Below are 15,957 nucleotides of genomic sequence, written 5' to 3' on the forward strand. Positions count from 1 at the left end.
GGTCTTGACAGTACGGACCAAGTGCAGTGAGGTCCATACAAAAAAGACCGAGGGCCGATATTCTTCCAGTATGGTCCTGAGCAAGCTTGGTTAATAAGAGATTTATTATATGACTGAAGTTCAAAGGGGCACAAGTGCAGTATCATTCAGGACCGTGCCCGGTCCAATACTAGGGACCTTCAGATCCAACTACGAGTACGATTCTTGCGCACGGGAGTCCTGGGGCTTAGTTGTTGCAAACACAGTCGTTGCCGTCGTCAGCTCGTAACAAAAATGTTTCAGTAGTTGTTGTGAGTACGGAGTGGCGACATTTTGTCGGTCGTGGAAATGTTTAGCAGACAAACCACGCAAGATGCTCTGGCATTTATGTTCATGAAGGATATCATCGTTGAAGTCGAGTTTTCGTTGCTTTTCGAAATGGTGATCGAGAAAAATCCGTCCTTTCCCTACTGGTCATACGATCGCTTTGACTTGACTCGCGTCACATGACTTTGAACTTAAAGTACAGCACAGTTCTTGAAAAGCAATTTCTAACGTGCAAACATAACAATTTGTTAGTAACTGTTTAATGTAGACTTTGTGCATGTATGAGTCGCTTGAAACTTGTAAAAACAGCTATAGAGACTAACCTTAAACCCGCCTGAACTCAGTCGTACTCGGGGAACGAGTTTATTTGAAAATCTCGTAGTTCTTAAAAGGACGGCAGCGAGATTTTGAAGACAGAACGAGTTTGCATGACATGCTCACGCTATCGCACATGCGTGCTAGTTGCACTTTGGTAATCTCGTTCTCGTACTCGAAGTCGTTGTCGGATCTGAAGGTCCCTACTGAGAGAATATTGACTGGCAATAGAGCATTTTGATTGGTAGATTTTAGTTATTGGCCCTCGGACTTCCCGAGTCATGTAATAAAACAAATGAATAAACCCTTATTGCAATTGTTATCAAATATTAAAAAAAAAGAAGAAGAAAGTCATTTTGCATTTTAATCAATATTTCACCTGGATTTGATGTTGCAACTGAGCATCAGGATATTTTTCAAAGAACACCTCATTCACAGCCATGTCAAAGGTAGGAATCACTTCTTGTGGATAACAGATCAATTGTCTGTATAAATCTGCATCAAATGTCTTGAAATGACCACAATCAATGTTCAAAAAAGGTGTCTCTAACACATGGATCTGCATGAAAATAATTTATGTTAGACAGTGTTAATCAACAGTTTTCAAACTATATAAAGCATGTAGAGAAGCTACCATAGTACAACTGAAGTTTCTAAAATCTAACAACATAATTATAACATTGTAAAAGAAAAAAAGTTACAAACTACTACTGTAGCTTGCAAAGATGTTTTTTTTTTTTACATAATTTGAAATTCTTTGGATATTCTATTAAAAAGGTAACAATACAGTTCTTTTAGTTCATACTTGTGTTTGTACGCTAACGAACACAATTAGAGTCACCAAAATTAATTCTGCTGGTCATTATATTTGGAGCAATAGGAAGAAAGTCCAGACTCCAAATACTTCTCAATAACTTTTTAAATAATTTATTTGTCACAAAAATAAAAAGGAGTGCCTGATCATCGGTTTAGCTGAACTTTAAAAATAAAAAAAAGCACCAGTTCACAAGGCCATAACAATAGTAATTACCTCATCAAGGCGTTGCATGTAGACTGGTAACAGGGGATCAAAGCCCTCACCCATATCTTCAGCATCTTCATCAACAAAGTCACAGACAAATTTCCTGAATTTCTCCTTAGTGTCACTAACAACGACATCTGTTCCCCAGATGACCAATGCAGGAGCTGTGGCAACATCACTAGTAGGCCCAGTTGGCTGATCAGTGGTATCAGAGGGCTAAGGGATAAAAAAAAAAAAAAAAGAGAAATTTTTTATTTGAACCTTAAAAATAAGGGGCAAGAATGCATATCTCAATCTATAAAATTATTGGTACAAGTTACTCACTGGTTGATTTTCTCCTAGATTAACTTGACGTAATCGCCTGTCACTGCGAATATCACTGCGATGTCGGATAGGTGTACCAGCTCTGATCTTTAGTTAAGGAATCTGAAACTATCAGTGCTATCACACAGGTTCAAACTCAAATTGTCACCTGTGGTGTGCATATTAGAGCTGTTGGTCACCATTTTGTTCAGGGTTGCTGACATTATGCTAACCTACAATATCTCTAAACTGACCTTGAATCACAACAAATCATAGGCTCACAGAGAAATCTCACCACTCATTTGGAAAAATACATTAAAAAAAAAGTTCTAATAATTATAGTTTCTGTTAGTCATATCTTATGAAAAGTTGCACAATTAAGTTGAATTAACTGAACATTCTTCCATTTTTCCCACATATGCCCTTTTTCAAATTCCATCCTCTACCAGAAGGTTTGACTTCATACATGCTATTTATAATACCTGATACACAGGAGCAATTTTGTTTTACAATCTGAGCTAAGTATTTTAAACTTAAATTCATCTGATCTCATTCCCCTATTAAATTTCTTCTTGTTACTTTTTTTTAGAACCAAAGAAAATGCATTTATCTTTCAAATTTTAAACACAAAGGCAAATTAAAGATTTTTATCACAGGATACAGACTACCAGCTGGGGTACCAGCAGCTCTTGAACTTGGTGTAGCATAGTTAAGAGGTGAGCTGAGGTCAATTTCACTCGTCTCCGGCCCTCCTCTAGTTTGAGGCGACGAGAACAGTCCAGATCGATCAGGGTCGGGCTGCCCCTCAGATGGTGATGTAGGTGCTAATGGGAGAGGCGATGAGGCTTCATCTACTCGTCGTCGTTGAGATGGGGGTGACACTGCTGGAGCAGCTGTTGGAGATGATGCCCTTGAGCCCCTACGGTTGCTACGAGTACTACGCGTACTGGTTGTAGAAGCATCAGATGCTAAACGAAGAGAACATTATGACATCTGTATCGTGGGATCAAAGTGTCTCAGCTTGAGCTTGTCCTTTCATGATGGAATACTACTCTCACATCATCAAGCAGATTGTTGACGTTTTTGGAGCTCAGTAAAAACCTTAGCAATCAATATTGAGCGAACTTGAATTGTGCTGAATGCTAGCGGCGCGGTGGGAAGGAAAAGACCAGTGAAAGCTTTCGGGAACCATTTCTGACGATTTGGTTCCAGTTACAATGTTAAAAAAACTTAGCGAGAAAAAAATGGCAATTGACGACAACATATGCCAAAAAATGGTTGAGCTAGAAAAATATGCTTTGGAAATTGTACAACCATAATTTTGCATCTGAGCTCGGTATAATTAACCACAAATGTACAATGAAGGATATTTCTTCTGTCCTATCCTAGTGCATGATTAACCGACGTAAATTAGTTTCCTTTTTTCCAGGCATTCACCCTAGATGGTAAGGTAATTCAATTTCCGCACATAATGCCAAGTAAACTTCCATGAGGTTGACATCAATCAAAATAACTGCGCTGTACTCGAGAGCGAAACGGATCGGCACATTTTTCGACGACAAAATCGAATGAGAAAAGACATGATTTGATATCAGGGTAGAGGAATCAACAAAGGAAACAATAATTGCATCAATAAAGATATACTCACGCGGAGGGCTTGCTCTAGAGCGCTTTCTTCCTCTCGGCGTAGAAGGAGCAGACATTTTGATTCTCCTCTTACAACACGATCAACAGACTCACGTGTGAAAAAGCGCGGGAAATAAATCAGGTGACCAAAATGCGCGCAAGGAGTCCTGGATGTTGACAGGAGACCCCGTGGGACAATCGCTCTCAGAGTACAAGACCAAGTTAAACTTTAAAATTTTATTGATCGCATAAATAAAAAAATTCCTAAAATAATCGGGGAACTTTAATTCCTTCCCAATAAATGATATTAATATATCTTTCTTTCAAAATTCAAATATTTCCTTGTCTCTGGGACATGCGTCGCCTGACCTTTTCCAAAATTTGCGTCAAGAAAAAATTCAACGAAACAAATCTAGCTTTTCTTCGGCTGAACTAGAAGCGACTATCAGCTAATTCAACAATGCTTCTTCGCTGTTTAATTTCTTCTATTTTATACCAAGTTACTGATCTCCAAAATCCAGGAAAATCTATTTCTATCTTAAATTACCACGAGTGACCAAGACAGAATTTCTCTTTGTATTATCAATACAGTATCAATCACACGAATAAGGAGAAAAAGGGGGTTATTGGTTGATCTGATAAAAAATTCTCTATCCCAACATTATAAGAGTCGACTAAATATTAAGAAGAAGAATTACTGATGGGATCTGAAAGGGTTAAAAAACAAACAAACAAACAAACAACCTAACAAACAAATAGCCATTACCTGAAACGAGCCTTAAATACATTAAGAAATAAAAATTAATCTGTATTCAATTCGCAATAAAATATATTTACATTTGGTTCATAATTCCCATGATGGGATTGGTTCATTGATTTTTTGAAAATTCACTAATTTATTCAGGTTCTTCAAGGGGTGGCTGGGTTTCTTCAGGCTTATCCTCCTTGAGCCAGCGATGAAACTTGCCATCGATATAGTGTTTAAATTTCCGCATAACAGCATGCCCAACACTCGCAAGTTTTTCTGGTATAACCTTATAACCATAAGAAAAAGACAAAAACAATAACATGAGAATCAGTGCAACTTTAAAATAATCAGTCATTCTTCTGATAATTATATATAATCGCGCTAAATTCTAAAAAACCAATATAAATTAAGTAGACGGGAAAAGGGGGGAGTTTAAAAGACGTTCGAAAGGCAAACTAAGACCAAGAGCGTTTCTTTGTTCCTGAGTCCAAGTGTAGACAAGACAAGAAAACATGCGCGAAGTTAGAAACTTACGAAACTCGACAATTTTCGCGCTCAAATGACGTCAATTGGAGCAAGTTTCCACGGCATCATAGGAGAAAGTTGTGGATGAATCACAGATAGCCTGGCTTAGAAGATCGTAGGTTGAATGACTCTGTTATAAAGTAAGATAGAGCCAGTTTTGTGAAGTGCGCAAGGTTAATTTGTCTGGGACCAGTCATCTTAGATAGACTATGGTCAGCGTCAGTGAGGAAATGTCACTGCTTGACCCAGTATTGGCTCAAAGTTGATACATTGAAAAGAGCTAATACTAAATTGTGAGCTTCATCGCCTACCTCGACTTCAAACTCTTCTGTCCCAAGCTTAAGAACCCCTCTGTAGAGAGGTTTGTCTGCTGCTGAGTAGGGCCCTCTACTGTCGACGTTCCTGAGGTATTCTAGTTGTAAATTCGCAATGAGGCTCTCGGTGGCGGTGACAACATCACTACCAGAGTCCACGATGAACACGGTCAACTCTGATGAGCGGGCACCTTGAAGTAAAGGACACAGCAAAAATGTTTAGGAGTCACATTTTTTGTATCTTACCAATAGACTAAGAATTTCAGAAGAAAATTTCTTATTTGCCAGAATCGGCAGGAAAGTAAGCTGCATGAATTTGCGCTATAGAGTAGACAGATAATACAGAACACTCCTCTTTCTATTAGTGTTGTGAATTAAATACACTTAAATTAGACGTGCATATCGAGCAGATTACACACTTTGAAAACCTTCAGTTAAAATCTGGCCATTTTCCAATGGAATGAGCATCTACCGGAATGGCGGGCAGACACAGACAACAAAACAGTCATTCAGCCTGACTGGCTGAAAGATCAATTCGTTTACTGACTAACCAGCTACCTCACTGACCAAGTTACTAAGTGTCCAACTAACTGCCTGATTGCATGAATTATGAGTGACATACAGGGTAGCTGACTAACTGAAAGATTGGCTAACTGATGAACTGACATATAGAAATACTATTTGAACAAATGATTGATTGATTGGCTGACTTTTTGAGCGAGTCTATGACTGATCGACATATTGACTCACTGAAGGACCATAACATCAGGCAACTGAGTTAGCCAGCAAACTGAGGGGCCAACCACCTAATGTACTTGAATACTTGGTGGCTTCTTCTTAACAACTAACAACCCGATAGCTGACTTATTGACTTACAACCAAGGTAAATTATGAATTAAAAAACATGCTTAGCTGTTTAACTAGTTCGATTACAACTCATGCAGTTTGGCAACATTGAAGCTAGGCTGAGCAATTGAAACAAAGCAAAGAAAACTTCAATTATTATAGCTACTCATACAAGTAGCTTTATATATTACACTATCACTGATATAACTGCCTACATACCTTCCCCAGTGTCAGATTTAAGGTGTCCTGGAACGCACAGAAAGGGGTATGGGTTGTCCTCAAGCCCTGGGGGTTGTCCCCAGTAACCCAGGACAACCACTCTAGTGTCAGGTTCTTCAGCTGAATGCCACTTGAGAAAGGTTGCTGGTGGATAAAGGGTGAAAAAAAAAAAAAGAAAACGTGATCAAAGCAGCGAATAGCGTGTTAAACACGCAATGTAAAGACGCTAAAATTAAATGAACCTCGTAACAAGGCATCCTGTTCATCATGAAAATTTGACCTTCTATGATCAAGTTTTGCCATTTGTATTCTGTCTTAATCTCCTCCATCCTGAGCCATAGGTTTTTCCCTGCTCTTCCAAACTACCGTTTGAATCAACGACAACTCCCAATGACCCCAAAATAATCAAAAAACCGGGGAAATCAACTCAAATAATAATGACTAAGCTCTTTTAATTTTGACCAACAAGGAGGAGGAGCTCACAAAACTACAACTACATCTCACTGGCACAACAAACTCATGCAAAAGAGTACTATGATTGACTTGATGGTATTCTCTTTACCTATTATATTTCTCTTTATTCACGATTTCCATAGTTTACAGTTTGTCGACTGTAAACTTTATGGTCTTGAAAACAACTAAAATAAAAGTTGCCTCAACATGGAATATGCAGTTGCACAATGCCAGCTAACATAAGTTTATAATAGTTTTGGTAGAAGAAAAATTGGTAACACGGAAAAACCGACCACACTATTTCACATAGAACGTTAACATTACGGGAATATAAAGCTCTTGCGAAAAAGAAAAATGTTTTAAATCTGGTGACTGATTTTGCAGTCATATAGAAATAAAACGGTGGGATGGAGGAGTTACAAAATAAACGATAACTAGGAGTATTATTTTCGAGTCTGTATAATCACCTAGCCTGATAATACTATTGACAATTACGAGTTTAGGCTGTGACCCGCTGAAAAATGTTTTCGCACTATAAATCGATAAAACGAGGGGATTTTTGGCTTACTGCGGTCATATTCCAGAATTCTGATAAAAAATACTAACAAGAATGGCACTGGCTCTACTGAATCATTGTGAGAGCGGTTTTCACGGTGAGAGTGGCGATTCACCTCGAGTTCAACAAACCCGACTACATGCACAAACTTCTCGCTGAATTAAAATATAAAAGCAGTTAAGGGACAGCAGTCTGTTAGGCTGAAAGCTTTTCCATATGCAGCCATCTAGTAAAGCCCAAAAATAAAAACATGAAATTCGGTATTCACAGAAGATGTGCGCTTATGATCTCCTTCCTCGACTGAAAATTTGCGCGCACAGATTTTGAACTTAACACAGCCTTAAGTTTTACGAACTTTATGGTTATCCTAGTCTAGTGAGACGAAGAGAAAATACCAGGATTAGCAGCAATACTGTAAAACAGATAATGAGAAAGCTGTTGGCTGATTTTCACTTTAAAGTTTCAAAACTCTGATCACAAAAGCTGACGGTTCCACAACGGTATTTGTGCCTGACCGAGCTGTTCACTGTTTATTAGTTATTGTGCTGTTAAATTATTCCCTGAATATAAGAAACGCGATTTCTACACGTTCTTAATTCTAATCAGAACCCAGTGGATCAGTAAACAAGACAACGTTTTCAGTGAAAAACACCGCGCTCTTCGGGAGTACACTGATTCAACAACAACGACGTTAAAGAGGCACACTTCAGTCCTGTATTAAATCATAAATCTTTAAATCTTCTGCAGTTGGACTTTAAAAAAGCAATTTCTTTTCAACCTATGAAGGTATTATTTGAGATATTTAACTCTTAGTTCGAAGGGTAATTTGGCAATTTTAGCATAGCCTTTCACATTGGAGTATCTCAACACACCACTCCTGGAACTGATGCAGTAACGACGGGTTTGACTATTCTCGACGTAGGATAGAGGCACCTAGCGATTTCTTGCGTCGAAATGGTCTCTTTTTCATTTATTTGCAACCTCGACCTTTATCGATGACGAATGAAGTTAAAGCTTGTAAACATTAAAAAAAAACTTAACGGCTTACCAAGGGGAGTCCCCCTTTAAGTCAATTTAGGGAAAGCGAAAAACGTTACCGATCAAGCGTTTAGCGGGGCAATATCCCTTTTAATAAAACTGCTTCTATAGGTTGATTTGTTCCTTCCCAATTAATACCGGATAAACAAATTGTGCGATGGAAAAAAGTCAGAGAAATGTAGCGCGCTCTTTAAGGGCAAGCTAATTAGTTATTTTCTCGACGAAAAAGGTCGACTTCGCCAAGGAACAAAAAAAAACAGGACTATATTCAGGTCGAAAGTGATCACCTCGAGTTAACCATAAACAAGCAAATATAACTTCAACCTTCATTTTAGTGATATCAAACTAATCAGGAACGAGCTACTTCAAAGTTCGTACCTGCACTTGTAACCCTTTTTCTATGCCCTGGGATCATGATCTCCAAGGAGTCAAGGAGTTCGTCACTCCATTCTCTGGATTTTACATCCCTTATGGTGGTGATTCCCTCAGCTCTTAACCTCTCCAAATAACAATTTTCGTTATCTAAACCAAGATGTTGTAGCCAGTCTGCGACATCTATGCAAGAAGCTGGAGATCGGAAAATATATATCATGGCATTGTGAGTTTAAAGATTCATAAAAAAAAGTTTGTCATCCAAACGGAAACAATTGTGCAATTGACGAATTGAAATAATTCATGATTTTTTCCTTAGATCGATCCTCATCTATCCCGAGACAGGTATAAATCGATTACTAGATAAAACGATTGACGCGAATCCGATCTCACGGTTCCCCAAAATCAGTTGAGGTAAATATATAATTATGGAGAAATGTACTTACCGGCGTCTAGGATCTTGTACCTTTCGACTGGTTCTTGTATACTCAGTGAATCTAAGTCATGTTCGTCAAGTAGACAAAGGTCGATGATCGTATCATATCCTTGACTTAAAAATCTTGTCCGGTAACTTTCAAGGCCGATTTTCTCCAAAAAATTCTCGACTGCACTTCTCGTGGCCATCACAATCTGCATCACACTCTTGTTGAATAAAATTCACTTTGATTCCTAGCGCGTCATGGCAGGAAAAATATTCTATCGTTGATTGGTGTTTTATAATTGATGATTGTCTCTGATTGGTTATTTGTAATGGTATATTCTTGCGAGGGAAATGCTTTGTCACGAAGTCTTCGGCGAACTCTCGACTTGTCTGAACTTGCCCTGATCTAAGTTCCCCTATCTATTGTTCTCTAACATGACGTCAGTGAAATATTTGATATCTAAGATGGCGGCTGTTGAGTGCTTTCAGTTTCTGTTCAAACTTGCCTGTTTTGGTTTTTTCCCGTCTAAAGTCGAGAGAATTCGAACTTTCCTTGACAGTGAAATGGTGAGTTTTTCATACTGTGTTTACTTTTTCGAATTTTATTTTAAATTTTGACTCATTTGGCATGCATAATTTTCCGGTCGTGTTGATTGCCTCGACCGGGAGTTGTTGTTTCTTTCGGTACAAATTAGTACGAGCTGCTGGGAAAAAAACCGAACGATTGTAAACTTTTTAGTTTTGTCAATCAGTGGGTCCAATAGCAGTAGCAGTAGCTTATAATTTTAATTATTTAAGCTTCACATTTAATTATTGTGAGCGGGCCTTGTGTAAACATAAGAAACAATCCTGTCGAAAAATCTGGATTATTACTTATAACAATAAACAAATCCCTTAATTATTATTTGCTTGTCTAGCAAGATGTATTTTTGTCAAATTGTCAAAACAAATCGAAAACGTATTTGAAAACTATAAGTAGTTTGTGAGCTCTTCACGACCATATCTACACAAGTTCAAGTAGGAAGTGTTCGCTAAATTAACTGCAGCAAAAACATGTGTTTTTGCGCTCCACGCTAAAATAATTTTCATTACAGATGACATCTGCATAAATATGGATTTTTTTTATCGGGGAAAACAAAAGGGGAAACAAGAAATTGAAAGTGCTTGCTTGCTGTTTTAGTGTGGGGGATGTAACGCAATTCTTTTCCGGAATGATGACATGCAATAGCATGGCGCGTTCTCTGTCACAAACTACCAGTATTATAACTGTACATGTTACCCACAGTATTAGTCTATGTGTAGTTTCTGGGATTTCACGAAATTTTGCATGAGACTAGATTGGATATCATCATTGATCATCATCCTCCACTCCAAAAGAGGTCTAGGGTATGCTCCCTGAAGAAATTGGAATTCTAATCTGTCGCAGATATGTTTCCTTTATCTAGGGGTCTACATTCATGCAATTGCTTTGTCATTCTCAAAGGCAACCCATTTCAACAATTTGGAAGAGAATCATGTCACAATTAGTACTAAGATGTTTGTGTATTGGCCAATCATTATGTATGTTTGAGGTGACTTTGATTTGGTTTTGTTACACTTAATCAAAATATAATCAAAATAGTACAATTCATGATTAACATGCAGGGTGTCAAGTTCTTATTTTTTCCTATTTTTTCCTATTTTTTGGCCTGCCTCCTATTTTCTCCTATTTTTTCATGAAATTCCAAGTTTTTCCAATTTTTTTTAGGGTTTTACTGGGTACACAGAAACATTTTGAAATATTTGAAATAAAATTGCAAATAAAATTGATAAATTCTACAAAAAACTGAAACTTCATGCCAAAAAAGACCAGTTTGAAGCCTTTATGAGTGATTTTCTTCTGAAACTAGTGCCCAGACTTTCTCAGTGCTTTTGATAACATACAAGGGATTCTGGGAAGTCATATGCATGTATGTACATTTGCCATGTTGAATAAATAATAGTCATCTTTATTGAGGAAACTTTTTCATAACAAATATGGTTTTCAAAAAGGACCTCGAAACTAGATATATATAGTAGAAACAAAAAAGCAATAAAATTGCAAAGGGATTAAAAGGATACAAAAAATGCATAAAAAATTAAAAATAAGTATAAATAAAAATTAAACATAAGTAGCTCTTTTAAAAACTTAAAAACATTACGTTTAAAACTATTGACATTCTTTGAGTCTTTGCTCGTCTGACTGAGGGAGTTAAAATCGGAAACGGCATGATATTGTGTTTTTTGCTTCCCCCAATTTGTTTTGACACGTGGTAATCTAAAATTGCCTTTGGTATGTGTATTATGCCTATGAAGTACGTCTTGTCTAATCAAGTCCATATTGTGATTAAATAGGCCATTGATGCATTTGTATACGTGTACACACCTTCTTTGAAATTGACTTTTCTCTAGAGGCAGCCACTTGAGAACGGCTAATGCCTCAGTGGAGGATGAGTACAATGTTCTATTTAAAATTACTTTAGTGGCCTTATTTTGCAAAATTGCAAACTAGACATGAGGATAATATTATGTTTATCGCCCCATACTAAATCAGTATATTCAAAAAGGGGCATAACAAGACCTTTATAGAAAAGTAAACACGCCCTGAAAGGCAATAAATGCTTTATACGCTTGAGAAGCCTAAGCCTCTGATTGATTTTCCCAGTTAGGTGTTCAATATGATCAATCCATGTGAAATCCGAAGATATATGTATACCGAGGTATTTAAAGCTGCAAACATTACTTATACTATGATGTAAAATTGAAACAGACAAATCTACTTTGCTTTCACGTTTCCTATTACTACTGATAAGCATGCATTTAGTTTTGTCCAAATTTAAAGTCAGTTCGTGATCACGAAGCCATTTCGCCATACCTAGTAGATCGTTATTTAACTTATCACTCAACTCCTTTGAGGAGGTACCATAGCAATAAATCACAGTATCGTCTGCATAAAGTGATGCATAGCAGGAGTTAAGCACATTTGGCAAGTTATTTATGTAAATCACAAACAACAAAGGCCCTAAAATGCTACCCTGTGGCACCCCATGCGTGACTGGAAGTTCCTCAGATAACTCATTTCCACATGAGGTGTGCTGTTGTCTACCAGTTGAGTAAGAACGGAACCAGTGAAGAGCTGTTTCAGAAAGGCCAATCTTTTGATAGCTTGCATGACATTATTTGATGGTCTACCGTGTCAAATGCCTTGGTTAGATTGATGAACACGGCCCCGCAAAGCTTTCCATGTTCCATGTCTAAGAGCACCTCATCGGCAAATGAGGTCAAAGCTGTTGTAGTTGAGAGACCCTTCTGGAAACCAAACTGCTTGTTAGACAATAAATTATTGGTAATCAAGTACTGATACAGCTGCAAGTGTACCGCTCTCTCTAAAATCTTACTTAGTGTAGGGAGGATTGAGATGGGGCGGTAGTTGGAAACGTTAGTCCTGTCACCTGACTTAAACAATGCCGTGATTTTCACGCATTTCCACAATTTGGGAAATTGACTAGTGCGAATTGAAAGATTCAAAAGTTTAACAACAGATGGTGCAATAGTGTGAGCTGAGATTTTAAGAAGTCTCGTGCTAATTTTGTCAAGACCAATCGCTTTGTTTGCCTTCAATGACAAAAGCTGCTCTAGCACAAATGATGGATCCAATTCAGTGGGGCTGCAATGTATCATGGATGTATGTCATGGTGCCTGTTAAATAGTAAAGCATTGGGTTGTGGAACAGAGTTTCTGTTGAGAGTGTTAAGAGGATAAAACTCAAAGAAATCCTCTTATTTTTTTCCTATTTTGGGGTGAGAATTTCTATTTATTTCCTATTTTTTGGCCACTGTCATTCCTATTTTCCTATTTTCTAAGTGTCATTTGTCACTTGACACCCTGAACATGATAAAAGGAGGATGGTGTTAGTAGTGAAACTTTCAGTACATATCATGTCTATAAGAAAAGGGGAGAACCACTAGCTTAAACCTTCCGACTCTAAAGAGTGACTAGCATCTGAATTCTCCCTACAAGATCACCCTCCCAGAATCACACACAGGTCTCAAGAATGAAGTAAATGATCATCGACTAAAGATACCCTTGATTGTTAGACAAATTCTCCTTGTCAGCTGTAGAGTATTCATTGGTCAGGTGACAGCTCTCATTCCACCTAATTCAACTGTATTTTATTCCATAATCAAGATTTATAGAAGATATTTACCATATTATACTCACGATAAGCTTTTTTTCTTTTATTTGGCAAAGAAGACTTACGACATGATTGAGTAATAGGAAGTTCCTTTCAGTGGTTATGCAATGTGACACTATGTAATGCATTATTACTAAATCAGCACCCTAGGAAATGTGTAGAGAGTAGTATGGGGCACATGTATACTGATGTTAGTGTGCAAAGGTTTTTAAGATAACATGTGAAATTTATTCTCCTATACAGATCTCCCCACTCAAGAACAATGTGACTGGTATCTAAAGATCATGGACCATTCCATTTTGATTAAATTGCTAGAATGTGCAAGGTTGAACATTTTTAAAGGTTTCTCTGTAACTTATAGAAATGGCAATGGTGTGCATAAATGCATATTAAGCAGGAAAACTCAGAGGAGGTCTGCAAGGGGCCAGACCCTCTGAGACCTTTTACCAGGTCACTATAGCCTTTCCATAGCTATAGTGAGAGCCAGTTTAAAAGCCAGTACATGCTGCAAGATATACAATGTTTTCATGTATTCAGTAATGAGAATCTATTCATTGTTTGTAAATAAGACATTCCCAGGATAAGGTAGCCAATTTACATTTATTTATCAACCCAGTTGATAAAACCAAAATTAAAAAGTTTGTTTGAATTGAAGTCTTCCCCTTCCATTGGAACACAGAGATGTAAAAATATATTACTTACCTCTTTTGTTTGGTCTACACTGTAAGTTATGGAACCTGTTTTTTTTTTTTTTGTTTTTTTTTTTTTTTTTCTACTCTGCACCTGGGCTATAAATCCAAGTGGAAAAAACTAGGTTTGCAACTTACAGTATGGACCTCAAATGTGGTTAGTGAGAGCTATATGATTTTTATTGTCTGCTGTCTTGATAACATTCATGAATAAAATAAAGTGTTATCAGTGATCAGCCATTGGGGCAAAGTGTGTCACAAACAGGGCATTTATGTGACACCATGGGGTAAAGAAATGCCTTGGCCAGAATTCTCCAATGTTTTCAAACTCATCAGGTAGAAGTTATTATTGTGATCTAACACAAAATTTTTGTAACTATTGTTCAAGGAAATGTGTAGCAGCTAGAGGGGAGAATAAATAATCAGATCTTGGGAGTTAAAGAGTGAATTGACCGTTTGGCTTTCTGACTTTTAAATAAACATTGTATTGAAACCTTAAGATCTGTCTATTGTTTTTATGCATATGGTTCACTTTTAGTGCGGTGTCTGGTGCTTTTACATATATTGGAAGAAGAAGGTAAATGGGTTAGGTTCTCACCAATTGCTTAAATAAATTGAGATATCATGAAGTAGCTCTAAGGAGCTTTCAACTAGTTTTATGAGGCTTGTGGGAAAACCCGAATTCTCTAATGAAATAAGCCAATTTCCAGACTCCTGGGCATTCTCAGCTTAGTCAATACAAGGCACCCTCTTAGAGACTTGCTGACCCCATCCCAGACCACCCACTGACCATATAATATGAGAGGAGAGGGGCTGGGCAGATTTTTACCATTGAATATGTAAAACAACAAACAACAGTTGCAAAGTGTCCTGACCAACGGGTGTATATCATTTCTCCCTAGGAGTTAAATTTTATCATTTTAGGGTCTGAAGCCTCCTGACCAGAACAAAATTGCTGGATACTTGGATTGTAAGGAGAAATCAAAGATAGTGGGATAATATTCCAATTTTTCATATTAGGGAGTTTAAGCAAATCGCTACGGCTGGCGTTGCTACGGCTACCGGAAGTAAAATTGTCCAGAAACGAGTCATTGCGCATGTCAGTGGTTCCCATCCAGCCGTAGCGGGAAATCCTTCTACGAGAGTGGGAAGGTTTCGGCGTAGTCTGTGGTACGTGAACTTATCTCGCTTCTTTCTTCGCTTTCTACATTCTCCTGAGCAATTTTAACTATTGAAATACACTTAACATCTTTAAAAATAGCTTATCGGGAATATTTATCAAGCTTGCTGTCCCTTACCGAGTGAATCTGCCTTTATTTTTGCCGCCGGGTGTGTCGAAGGATCGAAGCAGTGTGCACATGGAGAACGCAGCGAACGCAAAGTGAAATGCGTAGGTAGAAAGTCTAACTTTTCCTTTTCAAACCTCAAAGACTACTTGAAATTCAAATAGCTGAAGCCAAGGAATGACGAGGATTATGAGGGACCGTGTAGAAACTTTGCTTTGGTGTTTATAAGCTCCAAACTGGCAATTTTACAACACGTAAGCTCAAATATTTTAATTCATTCATTCACTGTGCACAGGATCGCTTACAATTTTTTTTTCCAAACGTTGGAATCCCTCGTCCCTTTCAACGAAGTCATTTTGAGTTTTTAGACGTGCAATAAACTACCGCGAAGACGCTTAATTTATTGGTTTTACACTTCTCAGCCGTACTAGGTTTGTAGTTCGCGTTGCTTAAAGTTGAATTTTGGCGGGCTACGGCGACGTACTCTCCCCAAGCCTCGTCAACCACGATAGCCGTAGCAGCGCCAGCCGTAGTGATTTGCTTAAACTCCCTATTCTTAAACCTGACGAGGAACAATAGACCCCTTTACAGGGTTCAAACAAATTCTATGGCTTACTCCCCAAAACCTAGTAGCGATGACGTTTGTTTTACGATGAATTCTGCCACATCGGAATTGGGGTATAGTAAATTCCATGGAGTTCATTGT

At 37.8% G+C, this 15,957-nt stretch overlaps 2 protein-coding genes and 1 pseudogene across 2 annotated transcripts in view; all 3 read right to left on the reverse strand.

Annotated features, from left to right (window-relative positions):
• The window catches only part of LOC111337706 (DNA replication licensing factor mcm4-A), a 15,740-nt gene extending 12,036 nt beyond the window's left edge, over positions 1-3,704 (reverse strand). The window contains exons 1-5 of the mRNA XM_022944052.2: positions 3,594-3,704; positions 2,607-2,913; positions 1,967-2,048; positions 1,652-1,858; positions 1,001-1,180 (exon numbers count right to left, since the gene is read on the reverse strand). Coding sequence (XP_022799787.2) covers positions 1,001-1,180; positions 1,652-1,858; positions 1,967-2,048; positions 2,607-2,913; positions 3,594-3,648 — 831 coding nt within the window. The 5' untranslated portion in view covers positions 3,649-3,704. The remainder of the gene's footprint in view (positions 1-1,000; positions 1,181-1,651; positions 1,859-1,966; positions 2,049-2,606; positions 2,914-3,593) is intronic.
• Positions 3,705-4,354: 650 nt separating this feature from the next.
• LOC111337708 (uncharacterized) lies at positions 4,355-9,320 on the reverse strand. Its single transcript, XM_022944053.2, has 5 exons — positions 9,089-9,320; positions 8,649-8,837; positions 6,224-6,367; positions 5,156-5,349; positions 4,355-4,605 (listed from the first exon to the last, which is right to left on the reverse strand). The coding sequence occupies exons 1-5, from the start codon at positions 9,276-9,278 to the stop codon at positions 4,468-4,470; spliced, it is 855 nt and encodes a 284-aa protein (XP_022799788.1). The 5' UTR covers positions 9,279-9,320; the 3' UTR covers positions 4,355-4,467.
• Positions 9,321-10,654: 1,334 nt separating this feature from the next.
• On the reverse strand, positions 10,655-11,897 carry LOC148734386 (uncharacterized; annotated as a pseudogene).
• Positions 11,898-15,957: the final 4,060 nt, after the last annotated feature.

This window comes from Stylophora pistillata, chromosome 3 (genome assembly GCF_964205215.1).
Source record: "Stylophora pistillata chromosome 3, jaStyPist1.2, whole genome shotgun sequence".
Taxonomy (NCBI): domain Eukaryota; kingdom Metazoa; phylum Cnidaria; class Anthozoa; order Scleractinia; family Pocilloporidae; genus Stylophora; species Stylophora pistillata.